A 24353-nucleotide genomic window follows, 5' to 3' on the forward strand; every position below is an offset into this window, starting at 1 on the left:
TGTTAAAATCTGTGCCATATTTATCTATTCTGATCATTTTGACAGTAAGATTTTTAGAAACAAATCTCTAATTATAATTTTTAAATGTCTTGTTTTAACGTTAAGATTTTGAAGCATTTCTGAACACACTATGAAGTGGTTTTCAACATGATCTGTCAAACTAGATGGGAGTATTTTATTTAAAAATAGTCAATTATTCTTTATATTCAATAACTGGATGGAATAATAAATTTGCACAGAGAAATGGAAAACAGTATTAATGGATATGTGCATATTAGAATGAATAATTGTCATTTGAGGTACAAAATGTTTTCTATATTATAAAAATGTTGATTTATCCAAAAAAATTTCCCTGCACTAACTTAGGTGACTCCATTTTGATCATACAAACTGAGAAAATTAGTTCTTTAAAAGATTAACAAATACATTGAATACTAGTAAAAAAGTTTGATAGCTGTTCTATAAGTTGCATGAATTATGAAACACTTTACCCTTGTTTCCAAGTTCAAAAGAATGTAAATGGACTTTCTATACTAGCATTTCAATTTTAATAGGATATGCTTTAGGATAATTTATCTGTTCCCTCTTCATAATTCTATTAAATCTAAGGAAATAAAATGTATTCAAAGAGAATGTATTAATGAACAGATTTTTGCATAAAATTTTCTAGGTAACTGAAAAACTTTTTTGAATTATCTGCTGCTAGTATTTTAATCATTTTTATTGTATTTTTAAGTAAGAATGCCATGATTTGATTTAGTACTGTTCATTTTAGCAAATTAATGTAACTCTATATATTAAAATTTATAGTAGTGTAAAATAATTTTAAGATGCACAAAAAAAATTGTTCAGTCATCTGCTATTTCAACATTCACATTTAGTATTAACTAAAAATCAAAAATGTATGTTAAGAAGAATAGCATGAATAAGAATGGTCTTACTTTTTATGTCATTCTTCAGAATTTTTTTTGATTGGAGAACTTTGTTAAAATCAGCTCTCGGTTTTTCTTTTTGCATAATTTTGAAAAATTTGAGTTTAGATATTCAAGTAATCGTGGTGCATGTTTGATTTTTGACTTCTCACATTAAAAATAGTGCATAGTGATGTCTTATTTTTGAGGGAAAGCATAACCAGCTATCAGGAAATGATTTCCCAAACCATTTAAACTGAATTTTGAATTCCCATTTTGCACCTTTTCACCATTTTCCTCAATTAGCATCATTTTATACCCTTATCAAGCATTTGTACAAAATTAAAAATCAAATTTGTTAAGTTTGATTCCAATATTGACAGTTAAATGGTTTCTAGCAAATCTACCTCTGCATTTAACATCTGAAAGCTGAAATTGTTTTTGATTAAAGTTGAAATTTGTCAGCCAAACAGTTTTGAATTTGAAAATTATTCCTTCCCAAAATTTAAAATTTGTTGCTGTGATTGGTTAGAAAAGTCAGTTGACTGACAGTTATATAAACAGTATAAATAGTTTTCTTTTGACAAAGTTCTGTATCTTTTTTATGATATTGTGTGTGTTGTATTGGTCTAAATATTATGAGTAAGCTAACTTTTTCACTTGTCAGTTGACACAATTAAGTAATTTTTTTCTCAGAAGAAAACAAAGTAACATGGATAAAGTTTCATATAGGCTGAAGTTACATGTGTTGCATGAGAAGTAATTGTATAACTCATTAGCAGCAATTCCAACCAATCTAAATACAGATAGCCTTTGGTTTATGCCAGCTCAATTTATGCCAATTCACAATAATGCTGCTGTGCAATTTGCCGTTTTACTGTGTAATTCCCCGATTCCCCCCCCATGCTAGACTGATTTTTGTTTCAGTGTTGACATGTTTACTGAGCCGCAACATTATACATTTGTTAAAACAAAGATTTTTATTGAATATATTTTTTTGATTTATATTATTGGTGTATATATATATATATATATATATATATATATATATATTTGCATTAAATTAATATTAAAATACTAAACATTTAGGTACCTACGAGTCAAGTTATTAAACTTAATAGTCCAATAAATGGTGTCCGAATCCAGAGTGCCAATGAATGCAACAAGTTTTTATCCCATATCAGTTGTTCAGGAAAACACCTTATGATCACAAACTATTGTTAGATGAAACCGTCAATTTTCCCTCATATATGTGCTACGGCGGCCGGCAGTTGACCAATCAGTGTCTCTGCTCGTCTGTAGCTCTGTCGGGTTAGCGTATCCTTTCAACTATGGAAAGTTTAATGGATGAACTTTGTGAGTAGACAACAATTGGGAGCGAAGTGCAAATATAAAAAGGAACATTGCCATATCCATTCGACCATATTCCAAAATTCTTAATAAAAGAAAACAAAAATCTAAACAATTAAAGATGGATACTTTTCCAAAACTTTGAAATATCATTTTTCTTAAAGATTTTTAATAACATTTCACTTTATTTTTATAATAAAATACATTTAAAAAAATTAAATTTATAATACAAAATACATACAGGGTGGGCCAGCGAAAACGAAACGGCAGAGTGTTCATGTTCGTCCAAGCAAAGCGCTCGTCCCCTCGAGAGTAAAATCGACCTGTCCATCTTTTGCAATAAAGTTTTTGCGATTCTGAATATTAACTAAACAAACATTTTTTTCGAAATAAATGTTTGTTTAGTTAATACAAAATAAATGAGTTTTTAAAATTTTTTGTTGTTTTTTGTATTCAGAATCGCAAAAACTTTATTGCAAAAGATGTCCCCTCGAGCAAAAGATCGACCTGTCCGAGCGCTTTGCTTTTACGAACACGAACACTCTGCCGTTTCGTTTTCGCTGGCCCACCCTGTATATTACATTAATAAACAAAATTTATTTGCTTATTTTTCACTTATGTAGAACCTAACCATATACCTCACTGTAAATATGGGTTCATTTTACACCAATTCAATTCGCGCCAGCTTTTGTAGGAACGGAACTGCAGCGTAAACAGAAGTGCTATCTGTACAGATATCAGCTGTTTGTGGTCGTTTAGGGGAGTAAATGCAGGTTGCCATAATGAAAGCAGTGATTGGCAAGGAAGTTGTTCGTGTGACTACTGTTACACGAACAACTTCCTTGCCAATTTGCCGTCTGTCAGGACCAGATTTGCCAGGTCCATGCATTTTGCACCCAATATAGCTACTTTTAACTGCAAATTATGCCTTATTTCTTGGAGTTGTGGATTGCACTTTTTGGGCTAGTTTTTTTTATTTAATTTACATTTTTGAACTTGATTCCAAATCATAATCTAAGTATCTGCATTTGCAATTCAATTTGGCAACACTGGTTTTCAACTGTCACTGTCTAGTAATAAATTTTTTTTGTACAACTTTGTGGGGGGTACTGAAATGTGGGGGGTAGGGGTGTTAAATGGGGAGGGATGTTTGGATTTGTTAGCAAGTGTTAGTAACAGAATGAAAAGGAGTCAAAATGTTCCTTAAAAATCCATTATAATTTATGGACAGGCTATATGGATCTTTGCATGTGATCAAAGTGCTAGTAAGTTTTTCCAAGTGTGGTTTCAAATGTGGTTGATTTGATTTAATTATGAAATATTTCTTTTTAAGAAATGTTGAAAATAGTAAGCAAGAAGGGGGTTTAAGAAAATAGCTGTAGGATTTGCTGAAGACAGTATTGTTACTAATGGAACTAACTAGAAATGTAATAATTGTGATGTGAAGATCACTGTTTACTAAAAGCACAAGGTCAATGTTAAAAAGCATATTTTAACTGTAAAACTTAAATAGGAACAAATTAAAACAAAAAAGCAAGAAAAAACAAATTAACTTAAAAATCTTGGCAAAAAGTAGTAATAGTGCTGCTTCTAGATACAATTCATCTTCAGCTACATTTTTTTTTATATTCTGGGATCCCTCCTAAGTAAGGTTAACCATCCAAGTTTGAAAAGTTTTTCTGGGAGATACTGCAAAACCATTCCTGATGAAAATACTTTAAGAAAAGGTTAAGTTTAACTAGTATATGCAAAAACAATCAGTAAGTTAAAGGATATTATTGGAGATAGCCCTGTTTTGTTTCTTGTGGACAATTCTTATGTTTCATGTAATCCATTGTTTTAATGGATGACATGAAACAGTTGATTTTGAATGTTTTAATGACTCACTAACAGGCAAACTGGTGGATGCAATGTTCTTACAGACAGACCAGCTGCAAAAGTGTGATGCTGCCCATGTAATGCTGGAATTTAATGAGGCTGTGGCAAATGGCATTTAAATACCAAAACATATGAGCTGTCCTAACAGACCAAGCATCTTACATGCTCTGTTTCAGGAATTTAAACCAATGTTTTTCAACTTGAATTACATTTAATGTATAGTGTTATGCCCTTTGGTGTGAACTTGATCAGTACATGCTTATGTCCCAAATCAAAACACGTTTATTTCAGAGATGAAAAAGTTTTAAGAAAGCTTCAAGAATTACTGTGTACCATGAAGTAACACAGCTTCTGCACCTGATCTAGTCATCACAAAATGGAGAACATACATAAGGACTGGTATTTTCTGTATTTTGATTCTACTGCAGTTAATCAAATTAACAACTTAATTTTGAATACCAGTGTTCAGAAAGAACTGTGCACTGTATATTTGTACAAATTTGTTATTGGTGCAATCACTGAATTAGGAAGGAAGCATTTTCAAAAAGAAAAGCAATGGAAACTGTTTTTCTCAGTAAGAGATGAGATAGATGATTTAGAAACACACTTCTCAACTTTGAAAGAGTCCAGACCTAAAGGAGGGAACAGACCAGACCTGAGAAAAACAGTTTCTATGTTGTGGAATGCAGTGCTTTAGAATTTGGAGTTGACCTTCCACTAACATCTGTGGATGTTGAACTTTATGCAGAAAGATGCAAATGCACCCTTTCATGCAAATGCAGAAAATGAAATCATCCCAAATTTGAAAGTGATTAGTCTATAGTGTGTGCAGGCTTTAAATGATACTGTGGTGACAAGCGGTATCCCGATTATAATAATGGATGCCTAAAACACGCGATATGGACAACCAAAGGAAAATCCTTCAATTTCGAGGCGTATATAATAAAAAAGCTAAGCTTATAAGTGCTGTATATTATCTTAATGATAAGATGATAAAAGTTAATATATGAAAGTAAAGATATTATTTTTACTACATTTGTAATTATAGTACAGAAAAAAATTTGTAGAATATAATCATTGTCTTTATATCGATATATCGTGTATACAGGCGTAACTTTGACAGCACTGTCTTCGTAAAAAGTTCGCTAGCCGGACCTTCACCACAATCCGAATGCAAATAGGTCATGTGATTAAAAGTTTTACGGCAAGGGGTTTTGCACCCGTTTTTATGCTAGTGGAGTCTCGGCCTTAAAGTTCATATGATAACTTGGTCATACAGCCGAATTACTTACATTTGAACATTACATTGAGATGATCATTTTGATGTTTGATGTTTTTAGTGACATTGTTTGTGTGCTATACAGTTGATGTGACAATTTTTTGCCTTAATTCATGATTCAGCTTAGCCAATTGTTGAAAATGACCTTTGTCATCCAAGCATTTGCACTAGAAAAATAATCAGTAGATAAACTTTTGACACCTTTAAAACACTGAGGATTTTTACTTATTGGTGAACCAATAGAAGACATTTGACCTTCAAGTTGTAAAGTTATTTTTGAAACATCCTGTATATCTAATGTTGTCCGAGTACTTCAATAAGGTGTTTAAACCAGTGGTGTGCAAACCATGGGTTGCAACCCCTCGCGTGAGAATTTTTTGGGTCACCAAATTCAAAGAAATTCATTTGACAATAATATAAGGCTTTTAAAAATTATAATATATGTAAGGCTAAAATGGCAATGGTTCAGTATGGCCTATTCTTTCAAGAGCTAAAATTAATTCTGCTTATATCTATGTAAAGTTGATCTATGATTTCTTCTGTAGTACTTTATGCTGCTCCTGTATAGGCAATTACTTGTTACGATAGACTGGAAATTGTCCTTGCTTTATATCTTCAAAGAATTTTTTATGTTATACTGTAAAATTCCAGCTTACGTGTTACGTTTGGAATTTGGTGTGTCTAGAATATCTGTAATAATAATTTCACTTTGGATTAGACTTTTGAAATTGGACGATAAAAGCTATGTTAAATGAGCATATAATAAAGTGTATAAATTGTGTTCAACGATAGATAATTTTATATATAATTGGTCATTGGCATTGAAAAATTTGCTAGATTGACACTCTCTTTCCTATGGTTGTCTCAAGATCTTCATTTAATCGAAAGTTATCAAATCTTAATTATAAGAATTCTGTGAACAAACCATACAAGATGATTAGTCTTTGCTGGAAAAAAACAAACATTTTCAATTATCGTAGTGTTAAAACAACTTTGTGTGAGGATTACACAATAGTTTGTCCATAAGTAAAATGTTCAATACTTCAAATGCGATGTGGTCAAAATTATATTTTGACATATAATAGTCGTCTAATAATAAATCCTGAGAAGTTCTGTAGTAATTGTATTATACAAGTGTATGAAACTTGGCAACATGTATTCTTTCAATGTATAAAATTTGAAGTAGGAAAAAAAATTTGATTATATCTTTCCAGAATTTAAATCTTATCAATATATTGCTTTTTCAAAAAATGATTATTATTGTATATTTTACTTTAATGTAATAGCCTAGTACAAAATAATATAATTTGTTAAATTGTACTAACTTCAGTTTTGTGTATCACTGTGTATTTCACTTTGTAATATCTTGTATTAATCTATTGTATTAACTATTCATTGCACTAAGTTCAGCTTTATGTAATCCTCTTGTAATGAACTAAGGTTCAAACAATAAAGAATTGAATAATATAAGGCTTTCTTCAACAAGTATCAGGTACCAGTAAAATAGTGAAATGAAATTATATTATGTATAAAAAATAGAACTACAGTGGAACCTTGCTTAATGAGCACCTCACATAACGAGCAAAATAAATTGTGAAAAAATGACTTGCTTAACGAGCAAATTTTCGCATAAAGAGTGGCCAGGAGAAGTCCTGGATTGTGCGCATGCTCCATCTAGCACTAGTTCAGCTATCATCATAGTGTTGCTTGTGATCACACATTTTTTCCAAACTTTTTCCAACACACATTACGTATAAACATCAACAACCATAGCTTGTTATATAATAAACCTGCCAAATGATATTCCAAATTTTTGGGCTATGTAAAGGCTATAATTTCATATTAGAAATTAATTAGACTAGAGGTAGGCAGTTATGTTACGATCTCGTTTTAAATTTAATAATTATAAATAATTAAATTTTAATTTAGACATTTCTGGAATTTAATGTGGAATCTGTCATTAAATTTAATAAATTCCAGAAATGTCTAAATTAAAATTTAATTATTTATACAGTAGAGTCGTTTATCTGAACCCTGGTTATCCGAAACGTCGTTTATCTGAATGCTTTCCAGTCGGACTGTGTCGTGCTGAATCGAACTTTTTTGATACTAGATTTACTTCTAAAGTATAATTTTTATGTTTTTATATTTTACAATATATTTATTTTGTTTGTATGAAATAAAGAAATAATTTTTAACGATACAATAGCCTTGATTATTATTATAAAAATTTTCATTAGTCTTAAAATCGACGAAAATTCAACACGAAGCGACACGCAACGGAGAAAAATTTCAACATCGGATAGATTAATATATTTTTTCATACATAATTAGTTATTCGAACAACCCCAGTCCCCAATTGACTCGGATAAATGACACTCTACTGTAATTATTAAATTTAAAACGAGATCGTAACACAACTGCCTACCTCTAGTCAAATTAAATATTAGAAAAACTTCATACTTGCAGACTTCGTACTCATTTGTACGACCTGGTGTTAGTTATTGAAGCTACTGGGCATGGTTAAAAATTAAGACGCATAAGCACAATTATTCCAGATATTACAGATTCTGACAAGTAAAGAATTTTCAGAGTCCTGTCACAAATGCATATTGATTATTGACCATTTGTGACATGGCATAATGAGGAAAAATTAAAAACAACTAAAAAGTAGGTTTAAAATTAATAAATACAAATGTATTCTGACAGTTTGAGTTCATTATACTTTCTATTGGCAAAATTTCCTCAACCTTAACATAAAATAAGAAAAAAAGTGAACTTTTAAGAAATTTTGCAGGATTTCCTAGGATGAGAAAAATTTCCTGGGTTAAAAAACAACCGGGATCCCTTTTGAGAAACCCTATTTTTAATGTATGAAGAGTGTCAGTTTTATATGGGAGAACTTATTTTAAGAAAATATTTCTGATAAACACTTCTGAATTTTAATGATTGATATTTGAATTATTTTTATAAATAAATATTGTTCTTTACCATCCTAGCTTATTTTTCAAAGACTAAGTTTATATTATTTACTTTTGTTTGCTACCAATATATTTGTCAGTAAAGACAAGACTTTTACTTTTGATCACTCTACAAGACTTGTCTTGAAGTCTTGTAGAGTGATCAAAAAGTTGCTTGCCACTTGTGTACTGCAAGTGGGTCAGTAGACATAACTGCATGGCGCACCAGGATGAATGTAAACTACGACTCGCATCAACCATTATTAACAGGTGAGCACTTGAGCAACAAATGTTTTTGTAACCTCTCCTGTAAACATCTGCTTGTTGTTCCAGACTTCCTTCAGAAAGTAATGTTCAGTGATGAGACCATCTTGTGGATGGCTGTGTTCGTACACAAAACATGATACTGGTCTCAAGAAAACTCATGATTTGCCAGTCACATACTCCTGGTGCTCTAAGGGATAACTCATGAAATACCTGGGTGTGACCATGGACAATAGGTTGAGCTGGAATGAGCATATAAAACAGTTGAAGACGAAAAGCAATATTATATTCACTAAGCTAGCCCAGGTTGCCAAAGGCACCTGGGGGCTAAAAACAAAGCTATGGAAGCAATATATGACGGTATGTTTATACTGATTATGACCTATGCAGCATTGGCCTGGAGTGGTAAGGCCAACAATATTACTCAAAAGAAGTGTCTTCGGCAGGCACAAAGGACAGCGCTTCTAAGGCTGACGAGATGCTTTAGAACTACTACTACCAAGGCACTCATGGTCCTAGCAGGCAAGACACCTATCGAACTACTGATTGAGGAAATGGCCAAGAGGTATTGGCTAAAGAAAAATGGGGAAAATAACATGATAGATCTACCTATAGATCTAAGTAATTTTGAATGAGACGTTCCTGTCAAATATCTGCCACATCCAGCCAAGAGTGGTGGTGTTAATGTAATGGCTGATAATAACCCAATTAGGACGGATGTATACACAGACTGCTCCAGGTCAGAATCTGGGACCTGGGACCGGTTATGTGGTTTAAGAATTCAATGAAGAAATTCATAATGCCAAGTTTGCATTGGAGTCATATTGCTCCAATTATCAGGCTGAGCTATTGGCCATTGATAAAGCAGTGGATTGGTGCATAGAAAACCAAAGGAATGAAGGAGTCTGTATTAATACGACAGTTGGAGTGCTCTACAGGCCCTAACTGATAGGAGATCCACACATCAGCAAGTGTTCAGGATACAGACTAAGTTAGGGGAAAATGGTTTGATTGAGAAAATTCAGTTCAAATGGATCAGAGCGCACACTGGTATTATAGGAAATGAAAGAGCCAATCAATTGGCTAAAGAGGCAACAAACGGAAATAAGGTGTTTCACACTATCCCAAAGTGTTGGGGAAAGAAGACACTCGGGGCTCAAACAATAAAGTGGCAAGATATGTGGACAAATAGCACAAAAGGCCATAAGACCTTTGAATTCCTTCCAAATGTAGAAAGACTCTCCCATCTCAATTGGTTCAGGATAAAGCGGGAAGCGATGATATGTCTCTCTGGGCATGACGGTCTAGGACAAGGGTCGGAAAGTGCAGCTCTTTGGGCATAAACTCCAATTTCACCTCATCTCAAAAAGCCTTATAACTCCAGTTTGAGATAGAGTTGCTGAACAAACTTCAACTCGTACAGCATACTCTCTACCACTCTTTAGCCTGTCCGCACATGACGACACTCGCGTTGATCAATATGAATTGCATGTGAGTGGTAGCATTTGAAGCATATATATATATATAACCCATTGAACATGCATCCGTCCGTCCGACATCTGCCCATGTAACATTATGCCAAAAAGGCCACTAGAGGCACCCCTGTCGTGTGTCATATTTCGCACATTTAAATTAACAATATAAATTATTTATATTAACAGTATAAATTATTATTATTCATTTGGTCAATATAAATAATTCAGTATTTGTAATAGGAATTTATTATCGTCACAGAATGCCTGTAACACTCACTAGGGGGCATCTTTCAGCACAGTTGGTCGGCGATCGGTCAAGCATTTAATCCTCAATGCGGCTCTCTGGTACTTTTGTTATCCCGTTTCCATGCCAATTTGGCTCTTCTCACTTGACAAACTGCCGACCCTTGGTCTAGGAGAATATAGAAGATTTAACCCGAGTGGCGAGAATACGTGTATATGTGGAGAGGAGATAGTGACTCTCGATCACCTTGTGTACGAATGCATTCATCGGCAGTTGGAAAGGCATTACCTGGAATTGACTGCAAAAGAGGAAGGGATGCAATGGCCCTGGGGATTTATCATTTAATCAGAAGGGAAAAACATATCAACTCATTGACTTTCTAAGGAAGATATTAAAGAGCAAAGTAGCTCATATTCATTTGTAAAACAACTTCCTGAGCGAGTAGCTCAGTAGTTTATATTTCCTATCTTTTATATTAAAATTGTAACTTGGTTATGTAGTATGGACTTTATGTATTAAGTACCTAAAGCCCCCTTATGCATTAGCGGTGTGGGGGTCTGTTCCCCAAAAGGGGAAAATGATGATTCCAAAAATAAAAATATAAAAAAACTCATCAATGCTTATCTATGAAATTCAGAATAGTGGTATCCAGCATGTTCTATATGTTGGTTCACATTACTTTCAAAGAAATAGACCGACAACAGTGTTTATCAGAATACCTAGGGCCCACCAGTGGCCAAGCAGTTTTGTTCCTTGAAAACTGGGAGTTTGGTTGTGGGTTTGCACCTCGCCAGGATAGGCTGGCCATGTAGAGTTTTTCCAGGTTTTCTCCACATCTGTAATGCCTGAATAGGGGCCAGTTACCCTTAAAAAGACCTCCTGGAAGGCATTCCCCTAGGCAGTTACCCAAGTGTTGCATTGCCATAACTTAAGAGAATACCTAGCCATACCTTAAATTATGTATGTTACAGTAAAAACGCGTTTTAACTAGTTGAAACTAGTTTTTACTGGATGTCATTGTTAAAACCCATTTTGTCTAGTTAAAACTAGAATTTAATGCTGTACATGTTTTGATTTTAGATAAAACTAAAATCAAACATTAACTTTTTAACTTTTAACATTAGTTAAAACTAATTTTAGCTACATAAATATGTTTGGGGGAAATAAATAAAGTGATGATTGGGATTAAAACGTTTATTATTTAATGATATTTATTGAAAATTATTGGTCACACATCTGTGTTATTAACATTAGTTAACCCTTTGTTCCTGAAGGCACCGATCGATCGGAACCCTGGCTTTTTAAGCAAAACTTCGATGGTACCAATTCATCGTTACTTTGGTAAATATCGATTTTTGTAAAATTTATTAACAACAGATATAATCTCGTTGGATATGAAGTGAATAAAGTATAATAATTCATTATATTAGTTGATAGCAGTATAAAATTTTGATTTCAAACAAATGTTTGATATAATGTGCAATAATTTCACAACGAATAAACATACATGCATAAGTGTTATATGGAATTGTACAAAACAATATTCTACGTTTTTCTGGCTCAATGCCAACAAACAACTATGTAACTAGACAATGTTAATTTTCACAAAATGTTGCAAATTATCAAGTTTGTGTGTCAGTTCTGATATACATTATTTTTTTTCTTATAAATGTTTCTAATAAAATGCATTGAAAAATATCATATTTAAAACTAAAGATATTAATAAATGTGGTTTTTTTTTCATATAGATATAATGATAATTTGATTTTTTGTGAACTTTTAAAATAATATCGCCTGACTGACCTATATTGCCCTAGGAGGGATCGCAAAATAAACGTAAACAAGATGTCGGGGGGGTTAAAGCGATACGAAATTCATCATACACTATAGGAACTTGTTGGCTGAATGACCTTGGTCTGAATGGTTTTTACTGAGCCATTTTGTTAAAACCTGTTTTGTCTGGTTAAAACTAGTTTTTAACTCAAATTCATTTTTGACTAGCAGTAAATTCTAGTTTTAACAATGACATCCAGTAAAAACTAGTTTCAACTAGTTAAAATGCGTTTTCACTAAAAACGGGTTTTTACTGTAACATATATAACACATTATTTTATAAAATTTTCAATTTTTATTTTAATGATTAATTTAATTTCATTATTACTACTATTAACCATAATGTCATTTATTTATTACAGGGATTATTAGATAAATACTTGATTCCAAAAGCAAGTAATGCTGAGAGCAAAGTTTTCTACTTGAAAATGAAAGGAGATTATTATAGGTATTTAGCAGAAGTTGCCACAGGTGATCAAAGAAGCAGTAAGTAATTCATTTCTAAATTTAAAAGTTTCCTACTTTAATGAATTTTTTAATTTTCAGTAGATAACTTGCTACTATTGAAATAACAACTTTATTGTTAAATTTTATTTATAAACACTACTATATAAATATCTTCATAATATGAAAGATGATCAATATTTCATTTCAGCTGTTTTCATTATTAAAGAAAGCTGCTTAAATTTTCTAGAACTGAAATATTTCAAGGGATTTACTAAAATTTATACCCATGTATATACTTGGTTCTCTCTCTCTCATATCAGTTGCTTTTCTTTTGCAGATTAGATTGATGTTAACTGTCTCGGAGTAAATAAACCCACATACACTGTTCCATTCTGCAATTGAAACTAACATAAAAATGTTTTTCAGTTTAAAAAAATGAATGGCATTAGCAATAAGTTGGGTAAAAAATAAACAGAAATGACTAGTAATCATCTGTTAGAAATGTGTGGAAGTAACTGTCAAATCTTTTGCACATTTTATACAATTAAAATTTACATTTAAATTTCTCTTGGGAAAGAATTGTATTGTGGAATTGAGACAGAAAATTCTGTTGTGAAATTTAGAAACAATTATCATTGAGAATCTTGATAATTTTAGCAAATGCTTTTAATAACACGGTGCTTTGAAAAATTATAACCTCACTACTAAAGTGAGAATTTGACTATAAAAATAAGTTAAGAAGTGGAGACTAAGATATTTTAATAAACTAAGTAAAAATTCAATCGCACCCTCTTTTTATATCATTGGATGTGTGTATTACAAAAAATTTGCATATTTATAAAAAGTACCAATTACAATTGAAGAAAAATAACCTCATGGGAAACAGAACTTTTTATTTCAGCAAAATGTATTAACAAAATAAGTTTTAATCAATTGGACCTCCATTATATTGAATCAACTGAAAAATTTAGCATACTGCTGATGGATTATCCAGAACTTCTTGTTCAAGATTGTCTCATGTTTAAATAGTTGCTCTGAGCTGTTACTGTGCCATATTGTTGGTTATTAGCATACTCTTCGAACTAGAATTCCCCAGAGATTTTCTATTAGGTTGATCGGGTGAACCTAGTGGATGGAACATAATTGGGATGTGTTTACTTGCAAACCAGTCACTTGAATGGATGGAGGCATTGTAGTGCAGTGCATAAGTTACAGGGAAATATCATGATATTCAAAAGGAGGAGATTAATGCATTCTCCAACACTTTCTGGTAGACCTCTCTATTCATAGTGAAAATGCTAACCTGGGTTCTGGCAGCTTTATGGTTTGGGGAATTTTCAGTTCCCCAAACCATAAAGCTGCTATCTCCAAAGTTTCTTCTTGAGAATTACTGAAGTTCTTTTTGTATATCATGATTGAAATATCTGGCCCATTCAGATTTTTTTTTGTCACTTTATATCTGCAAAAATATTTTATATAAATTAGTAGGTCTAAATTGGTAAGTCACCATGTAAGAAACCAAACACTTGTCCAATCAATTTGCCATATATTGCTAGGCAAATTCTAGATGTCTTGCAGCAATGGCTGGTGCTGGCTTCATTTTCTTCTGGACAATGTTTAGGGTCAGATTTACAGTAATAAGGTGCATTGCAAAAGTAGGTCCACTCCATTCAGTTAAGCAAACATAACACAAACACGTCTAAAGAAACCAACACACATTTATTTGTGTAGGTAGCAGAAACATGTAAAAATAATGACATCATTAAACTAGCATTATTATTAGATGACTGTAAATGCATAAATACACAGTGAGATAATCCATGTGTTGCAAAAGTTTAGTTCTGCCACATTACCAGGAGAAATAATGATATGAACTTGCAAGTTAAATGTTACAAACTACAGTAGATCCCCCCCCATAACACAGGTTTATATAAGCTGGATTCGTATAACACGGTGGAAAAATTGCGATTGTGTTCGTATAACACGGTAAAAGAATGAGACAGATTGTCATGGTCGACTCATGTCTTGACAGGATTGGTTGAATCTGGATCAATAGTGGACATTGCACAAACTGTTGAGTTTAAACGAACAGCAGACCTACTAAAAAACATTTATTATTCAACGGCCATAAAAATTATATTTCTATTAATGATGTCTCCAAAGTTCAGCAAATTTTTCGCAGAAAGAATAACTTATTGGGAAACACGTGTCCGCTGCTTGATGAGCCATTCCGTGATGAAAACAAGCTTAAGCAATGGCATCTTTGAATGGTGCACACTCAGTAAGTATTCCTACAATTTTTTATTTATAGCATAGTTTATATGGATTATTCCCAAAAAATTATACGTGTTTTAGAAATGACGAGTCAAATTAGTCTAGAATCGATTAATTTTATGGGAGAAAACCTTTCAAGCAGTCGTACTCTCTAAACTGCACAAGTGCCGGGCTGTGAATGGCTCACGTATTTGTAAAATCTGAGTGACTTGTACAACACGGAACGTATCTACTGTGTTATGGGGGGTCTACTGTATTTCATACATGTTAAGAGTGAAATTGTCATACTGCTGCAACTTTGAGCTGTGTGATTTGCTTGATATAACGTTCTATGGAAATATGGGCCTTGGCAAGGTGTTAACCGCTTATGAGAGAGGCAAGATTGATGCATTAAAGAAGCAAGAGCTGTTCAACAGGGCCATAGCAAAACGGATTAATCGGGCACATAACGTGGTGAATAATTATATACGTAACCAAGAGGGTTACAACCAAAAACCCTGTTCAAGACTCCACGAACACTCAGTGAACATCATTTTCGATGGGTCGTAAACACCCTAAAACAATCGGGATCATCACTCAAACAGTTGGCACGTGATCCAATGGTTAATATTCATGTCAACCCTATAAAGAGCTGTAAGGCTCAACAGATGACTGCTGTACAAGAAGAAGAAACGTCAGCCCAGATTAACATCAGACCATAAGATAGCAAAGGCAAAATGAGCTAGAGAACATTCGAATTGGAATACAGAATGGAGATGAGTAGTATTTAGCAACAAAAAAAAATATTAATTTAGATGGTCCTGATGGCTGGTGTTACTACTAGCATGACATCAGAAAGGACAAGATTTTTTTCCATATGCCAAATGGGAGGAGGATCAGTAATTGTCTGGGCCAGATTTGGATACAACGGGAAGACTAACATTGCATTTCCAAGTGGTCATATGAAGACCAGAGACTACCAGGAACTGTTGGATGTGCACCTCATAGCATTTGGAGAGAGGGTTGGGGGACCATTCTGGACATTTCAACAGGACAATGCACTAATCCATGTAGCGCACATTACATAGGACCTTCCAATTCCCCTGACCTTAACCCCATGGAGAATGTCTATTCCAACAAACGTCAGTTTTCAACTATTGCAGAACTGCAGACAGCCATCACCTCTGTACGGGACAAGATAAGTCGATGTGCTCCAACAACTTTTAGACAGCATGTTTTTGACATTGGAGTGCAAAAAAGAGGGGTTTCTGGAATGATAATATATAATTTTAAATAGTGGAATTAAACTTTTGCAACACATGGATTATCTCACTTTGTGTATTTATTCATTTACAGTCGTTTAATAATATACTAGTTTAATGATGTCATATTACTTTTAGATGTTTCTCCTACCTTCACAAATAAATGTGTGTATTGATTTGTTTAGATGTATTTGTGTTGTGTTTGCTTAACTGAAAGTAGTGGACCTAAACTTTTGCAATGCACCTTACGTTTCTTGTCGTCATGGTACACATTCAAACAGGATTCTTGCTGAATCTCCTCACAAGATTCCAAAGAGTTTGATGCTTTGCATACAGTGTTATGTTTGTCTGGTAGTTTTGATTTGTGTCCAGAACTTTGTGCCATATTCTGACAGATTTTTCAAAGAATTATTAATGACATGAAGTGATCAGCCTAATTTTTTTTTCTGGCTATTTCTCAGTTGCTCTGTCCACTTTTGTGAAAGGCTTTAATTTTTTTCTCTGTCGTCTTTTATCAGGTGGCATTTTTTCTCAAATAACCAATATTTATTTGTGTGTGTGTGTGTAGTATATGATAAAATATTATCATTATCATTAAATTTATAAACAAAATCTGGAAAACCTTTTATTTTCAGTAAGATTATTTTTTCAGCAATTGTAATTGGTGCTTTTTTATATAAAGATGCAAATTTTTATAATAGATGCATCCAATGGTATAACAAGGGGTGTGATTTGGATTTTTTGGATTTCTTGGATTTCTATTTAGTTTCTATAAAACTTAGTCTCCACTTGAGTTATTTTTATAGTCAAATTTTCATCATTTAGTAGGTTTTAATTTTTTGGAGCACTATATTAATGAAAAACTAACAAATTGTCAGTCTTGGTAGAAATTACAAGTCTTATACAATGTCACCATGGCTATAGAAAGTCATTTGTCTAGTAATTTTAATAACTTTGGTGGAAACTGATAATTTATAGTATTCTGTTTCAACTAAGTTGATAGTGACATAGACATGTTACAGAAATCACCTTGATGGGCAAACTACCAAAGAACTCTAATATACTTGCGCACATATAGTTCCATCAAAATATTCATTTACAGGAGTCCTTGCTTATTGTGAATAGTTTCATGATGTAAGTGTTACAACCATTAAAAACAATGTCTCTTACCACTGATGGCTTGGCTTGTTTATTAAGCACAAGGCTTCCATTCCAGTAATCTTGAACAGTGAATTTCCAACTCCCTCATGATTTGAATTTTTATTATTGTACTTGTTTTTAGTTTTCATAAGCTAATAGTTCTAAAATAAACAAAGCATTATTGTGTTGCTTATTGTGAAAGATTTCATAATATAATGACTCTAGTAAATGTTTTGATTGAACTCTAAGTAAACTGGCATTCTTCACCTATCACTGTGATTTTTCTGACATTATGCTGTCTACATTGTCATTAACTTGAGACAGAGCATAGCAATAAACAAACAACTTGTGAATAGTATAGTACAAAAAACAAATGACTTGTATAAATCAATTCTAAAATTATTTTATAGATTTATATAAATGTGCCCTTTGTTTTGTAATGTAAGTTATAATTGTTTCAGTCTGATTTTAAGTATAACTCATGAATCCAAATGCCCAATTTTATCTCATGTCAGTAACTGCAGTTCTCTAGTCCTATTCTGATCTGATCACATTGTGTGCTTTTTTAGATATACCTGGGGGTCTCAAATGCCCTGGGGGGGTAAATGTTTCTAATATCTTATGGGGGATTAAAGCAGAAAAAATTCAAATCTTTAAATGTTTACGTTGGTCATGAAGACATGGCAACAAAAGGGCCTTTGTTAGCGCTTTTTATTATTAGTGTTTTGGTTTACTGAATATTGCTCACCTCTGTTTGACTGGCCCTTTGCTGTGTTTGAGTTTGAGATTCCAGTTCTAAACTAATGTAACTGTTAATATCATCCATACTGCAGTTTTAAGAAATATAAATTGTTTTTACTACGTTTATCATTTTTGGTATTTTTAATATTCATTTTGCTTACATAATACTTATTGTTAATTAAGGGCTTGGATACCCTTAAAATATTGCAGGTTGTTGTTCAGAACAGAATCATTAGTATAGATTCTACTTGAAGGAATCACAACATTTAATTTTATTTGATTACTTGCTTAAAGAGGATGTGCAGCAATAATAACTAGCTAGACATTATTTACTACACCTTAATTGTGCCTGAGTTGAATACAGTAAAATCTAGAAGTGCACAGTACTAGATTTTTTTTGGTTTAGCAGGTTTCAGTTTTAAACATGAAGTGATTCTCTTTGGAATATACCAGGGGTTCCCAACCTTGTGCCTGTGGGTGCCTTGGAGCTATTTACATGTGCCTGTGGCAAAGTTTTGAAATAATGAAAAAAAAATTAAATGTTGAAAATAAAAAGTTACCCAGTTTTAAAATCTTGCTAGATTTAGTGAGCAATTTGCTAAACTGGGCTACACTGACCACTGTAATTTATTATGTCTCCACGACATCTGTATTGTATTAGTAGTATGGTATTAGTTGTAAACTCGTACTGTTGTCATCACTTGCTGTCATTGTATTATGTTTTTTGTACATAAACATTTTACCTCAAAATCAGTAATCCAAGTAAAAATCAGCAAACCTGTCATTTTAACGACATTTGGGAAGACGCCTACTTTGTTGTTGAAAGTAAGGAGAAATGTATTTACTTAATATGAAACAGTTTTGTGTCAGTGGCAAGGAAAAAACACAACATCGAACGTCATTACAAAACCAACCAGTTCTTATGAGGTTAGTTATCTGCCTAAATCGAGTTAAGAAAAAGAAAATTTAATCAACTAAAATCAGTATTATCTATTTACTCAGGAGTATTTTTTACCAGCCATGTAAATAAAAATAAAAATGTCACTATTGCTTCACTTAAAATTTCTCATTTGTTGGCAAAACAAAAAAATAAAAAAAAAAACATTTTTAGAAAGTGAACTATTGATATTTAAGGAAGCATTTCTCGTTGAAGCTGATTCGTTATTTGAAGGATTTTCTAATAAGCAAGAAATCATTTCAGCAATACAAAATTTGCCGTTATCAAACAATACGAGTACAAGAAGAATCCACAGATTTACAAAGTCAGTTGAAAAATGATTTGGAAGGATATGAGTATTTCTCACTACAATTAGACGAGTCAACGGACAGCACAATTGGCAGTTATGATAATGGTATTTAGTGATTTTAGTATGAAAGTTACTATCAATGCAAGAGTGAAGAGGAGGTCAAGATATTTATAATATCTTGAAAAATTACTCAACAGAAATTAATGTGTCTTTACACAAGTTATCAGCAATAATTACTGATGGTGCACCCCAGCAATTGTGGGCTGCAATAATGGATTCATTTCCCATTGCAAGAAAGATTAATCCTTTCCAAACTTGATGTATTATACATCAAGAATCATTGTGCCAAAATATTATCCTGCGAACATGTTATGAATGATGATGATAAAATAATTAACAAAGTTGGAGCAAATCCTTTATTGTTTAAAGCCCTTGTATAAAAGGACAAATCTTCCCAAGCTGACTTTGGTTAAGAAGCAGCATCAATAATTGAAGAAAAGATTTAATTTTCAAAATGACACATTAAAATCTCACAATACGGATGAAAACTTTTGGAATTTAGTTGATCATAAAAAGTATAATCTCTTGAAAAAAGGAGCCTTCAAAACCAAAAATCTGTTTTTGATTTCACATATTTATGCAAATCTTTATTTTCCACTATGAATATTATAAAATCAAAAATCAAATCTCAACTTACTAATGCCAACATTGAAGATTGTTTATGATTGGGATTATCATGTTACACTACCAACTATGAGAAATTAGCAGATGAAATGCAGTGTCAAATATCGCACTAATTCGGCTTTTATAATAAATATATGTTATAGTAAATTTGTTACAAAATGCATGTTATAATAAAGGACATAGTTTTTAAAAAAAATTAAATATTGATTTGCTCCCACCACTACTTTTTGCAATCTTGAATGCGCCCATGCCACAAAAAGGTTGGGAATCCCTGGAATAAACCATTCCAGTTTTTCCATTTATGCAGGTTTCTGTTTTAGATTGTTTTAGACAGGTTTACTGTAAATGAGGATTCTGCTTAACAAGCATGATTAATATGGGTTAAATCATCAATTACTAACAGCAGTATTATTTGTTGTTTTACTTTGTTTCAATTTGTTTTTTCATATTTAGAGAGAGAACACATTTTTATTTTAAAGATTGTTCCAATTTCAGAAATTTTAAATATAGTGTGTGAGAAAGATGTATGATGATATAAAATTTCATGTAAAAAGGCGAGGCGGTCTAGTGAAATGCAATTTTCAGTAAAAGAAACATTAACTCAATTTTTCTTTCACTGCAAACCAGGGTTCCCAAGAAAGATCTATATATGTTTTTTTTTTAATTTACGACTCTGAATCACTGTAAACTGCAAGATAATCTTTTTCTGTCTTCAGTATTGAGTGAAACAAAATACTGTACTTAAGAGCATTTTTTTCCCCCACAAATTTTTTATTTAAAAAAAAGGAAAAAACGGATTAGAATTTAATCTTTGAGGTTCTGTTCACAAATTAAATCCTCAAGTAAACATAATTTAAAATTTATAGTTACTTATGTATAAAACAAAAATTCTTAAATTTTGTTTGTTTATATAAGATCATCTCAACTTTTTAAGTTTGGCCATTGATGATAATAATAATGAATTTAGTGTTACTATAAATTCAGTATTACTAGGCTGGACTGACTAACATTAGTAAATCAGAATGTTAAGGTTAACTTAGCAAGTTTTTTTTTTCTTAAACTAACAATGGACCTACCTCTACCAAATTCTGTCCTAATTGATATGCATCAATTTGTATTATGGAAATAAACTAAACTTTCCCCTGCTTTCTTACAAGTTGTAATAAACTTATCTCTATATGATAGACATAAGTATTTGTACTGTCTGTCATGTACTGTACATTGAAGTGTCCTAAATTTTCATCTCAAGATTTAACAGAAATTTGCTTTTTTCCTAATGAAAATGCATGTGACTTATAAGAAACTTTGTATTAACTTCTTGTATTCTAAATACAAGTATTATAATGTATAAATATTTATTTTATATATTAAAGGGGAAAAATACACAACTTTGTTTATTTAATATACATATGAGTCATTACATTTGGATTTTTTTAAATCCAAAAAGCAATTTGTCACAAAAAAATTAGTAAATGACAGTGTAACTAAATTATGATCCAAGAACATTGAATCTTTGTGACAAACATTTGAGAAATAGAATCATTGTTGCCAACAATAGGAAAAAAGTTAATTTTAATCCTGCTTAAAAGTATGAATTCCACCAGGAATTTTTATGATTTCAGGACTGGGCCAAATTTGGAACATGGGTAACTATAAGTGATAAACAATTGACCCATGACTATATACCCAAGAAGTAAGAAGAATGCCATGTTTGTTCAGTTTGAAGCAGAACAGTGCCTAGTAGACATAAGATTGTATGCTATCTACTAGTACAGGGATGGCAAACCTTTTTGAGTCCGCATGCCATATTGTAAGCATACTTAGCTTTAAAGATGTTAATGCATGCCAATGTCTTAACTTCGAATAATGATATTTAAAGAAATTAAATGAATATGCTTTAATTCGAATAAATTTAAAAAATCTGATTGGAAAAAAAGATGATCAGGTGATACAGAAAGGATGATTGAAAAAGACAGAAATAATATGATACATTATGTGCCAGATGATTTCTCTTACGTGCCACAGGTTCGCCATCCCTGTACTAGTTGTAAGTCATGTAAAAACAAACTACATTCATTTTCCAGCCTATCATATTCATTTTTATGGTTACATCAGATAAGTATTTCTTTAATAAATATATACCCATAAAATTTCATAACCTAAGTTGTGTATTTTATTTACTTAATAATTGAAGTAAATTATTCTTTATTAGTTTCATTATTGAAAATTAAGACTATACAAAGTTTTGAGTCTTTTTTGCCTATTTATATCCTTTTTATTCCAGTCCAGGAACCACAACTAGTCAAAATAATCCTGGGTTTCTATATATTCTTTATTAGGTTTATCAGCTTAAAAGTTACTCTTGCACAATGTTCCAAAAACAAACTTACCATAATTGTTAAGTTAAAAATACTATCATATTTAATGTAGTTTTTAAACTTAGCCAAATATGTTACAGTAGTTAGCCATTTGCATGGTTGATGAAAATCATTTCAGAAAATTTATTCCTAATAAAATAATTTAATGTGAAAAATAAATTTGTTCATTTCCAATGCTAATTTTGTAGAAAGTATTTTCTTATAACTAGAGAGAGAGAGAATTTGTGCATTATAAATGCAAAAGAAAATCTGCATTTAAATTTCAAAATTAACTTAATTTTAGAATTTTATTAGTAATATCTTCAATTCATAAGAATTGAAAATAGTAAAGCGTAAGGAATTATTACCAGGACAAATGTGATTATTAATACTTCATTTTAATTACCTTGGATTTCCTGGGTAATAGCAATGAATTATGAAAGTTGCCTAAAATTATTAAATTTATTATATAGGTGTTGTTGAAGAATCACAGAAAGCATACCAAGAAGCATTTGATATCAGTAAGAGTAAAATGCAGCCAACACATCCTATCAGATTGGGTCTTGCTCTCAACTTTTCGGTCTTTTATTATGAAATATTGAATTCTCCAGACAAAGCCTGTCAGTTGGCTAAACAGGTAATTAAACTTCTTCATTTTCCTTTTAGGTGTTGTTGATGAATCACAGAAAGCATACCAAGAAGCATTTGATATCAGTAAGAGTAAAATGCAACCTACACATCCTATAAGATTGGGTCTTGCTCTCAACTTTTCAGTCTTTTATTATGAAATACTGAATGCACCTGATAGAGCCTGCCATTTGGCAAAGCAGGTAAAATGGTGTGCCTAATAATCTGACTAACCTTGTTTTGAAATATGAGTGTTCTCTAACACTAGAGTTAATTTTAGCAAGGTTTTATAAAAAATTGTGCTTTAACTTCTGCATGCCTATAAATTTTAACTCAGTTTGCCCATCATAGGTATAATCAAGAAGTTTCAAAAATCTGAATTTAATTTTTTTATTGGATATAGTGTTTTTTTTTTTTTTTTTTTTTAAACCTAAAATGTTAAGTACTATTAAAATTTGTTGTCTTTTCCCTAGTAGTGGTGATTTATAAAATTGATTGATTTGAATTTATATTTTGAATACTTTTGATGTAAGCAAATTTTTTTGTTGGATGCTATGTTTGTTTCTTCAACCAAGCCGTGGGTTTGATTGGAGAAAATCAAATCCACAATATGTATATATACATAGATCTCAAGTATCAACACTTCTTTATTTCTCCTTTATTATTGCCTATGACTGAGATAACAACATTTTTAAATATGAAGAGATACTATAGAATTTTTATTTGTAGTAGTAGTAGTAATTTATTGTGTGTTGGTTTTTCAAAGGCAACTAAAATTTTTTGGAACCTTGTTTGACCATGGTTATTTCTACTTACTTACATTTTGAATTTTTCTTGCATTGCAATAGCCCATTGTTTAAATTTATCTTATATAAATCTTTCACATTTTACAAAACAATTATTGTACTAGAATAGTACTAAGAACTTTGTGAACTCTTGTTTTTAATTAAACCATTAACTAGAATATTTTATTAAAAGCTGGTCTACTTATTAAGCAGCTATCTGCAAATAAGCTATTAAAGTATGATTAAAAAACTATAGTTTAAATTATGATTGGAATTGTTAGGAAAACTTGTTTGGAAATGACTTTTTATGTAATTTTAGTGAAATTGTATGGGAAATCTTATTTGTTTTTAAGCTTATCTTAATGAATGATAAAAATACAATTTGTGCAGATCATAGATATATCATATTGGTTTTTGTGAATCATTAAGAACTAGTAAAGTTTTGTTGGATAATTTGATGTGTGCCCACCAGTGGCAGAGTAAAATCACTGAACAGTGGTAGTTGATCATGAGTTAACTAATTCAAATGTGATTATTGGTCTTAGTTATCAGTGTCAGCAATATCTGAACTTAATACTAAAATTATCATTACAGTTGTGTAGACATTAACTTACAG

The 24353-nt window shown here is 31.7% G+C and overlaps 1 protein-coding gene across 3 annotated transcripts in view; it reads left to right on the forward strand.

Moving 5' to 3' along the window:
• Positions 1–24353, forward strand: part of 14-3-3zeta (tyrosine 3-monooxygenase/tryptophan 5-monooxygenase activation protein zeta) — a 46592-nt gene that overhangs the window by 14766 nt on the left and 7473 nt on the right. The window contains exons 3-5 of one of the 3 annotated variants that reach the window (XM_067269460.1): positions 12557–12680; positions 22799–22846; positions 22992–23155. In XM_067269460.1, the coding sequence (XP_067125561.1) occupies positions 12557–12680; positions 22799–22846; positions 22992–23155 (336 nt within the window). Of the gene's footprint in view, positions 1–12556; positions 12681–22798; positions 22963–22991; positions 23156–24353 lie in introns of all 3 variants that reach the window. The other 2 variants (XM_067269458.1, XM_067269459.1) reach the window with 2 other exon arrangements.

Source organism: Centruroides vittatus, unplaced genomic scaffold (genome assembly GCF_030686945.1).
Source record: "Centruroides vittatus isolate TY-2023 unplaced genomic scaffold, ASM3068694v2 contig_350, whole genome shotgun sequence".
NCBI lineage: Eukaryota > Metazoa > Arthropoda > Arachnida > Scorpiones > Buthidae > Centruroides > Centruroides vittatus.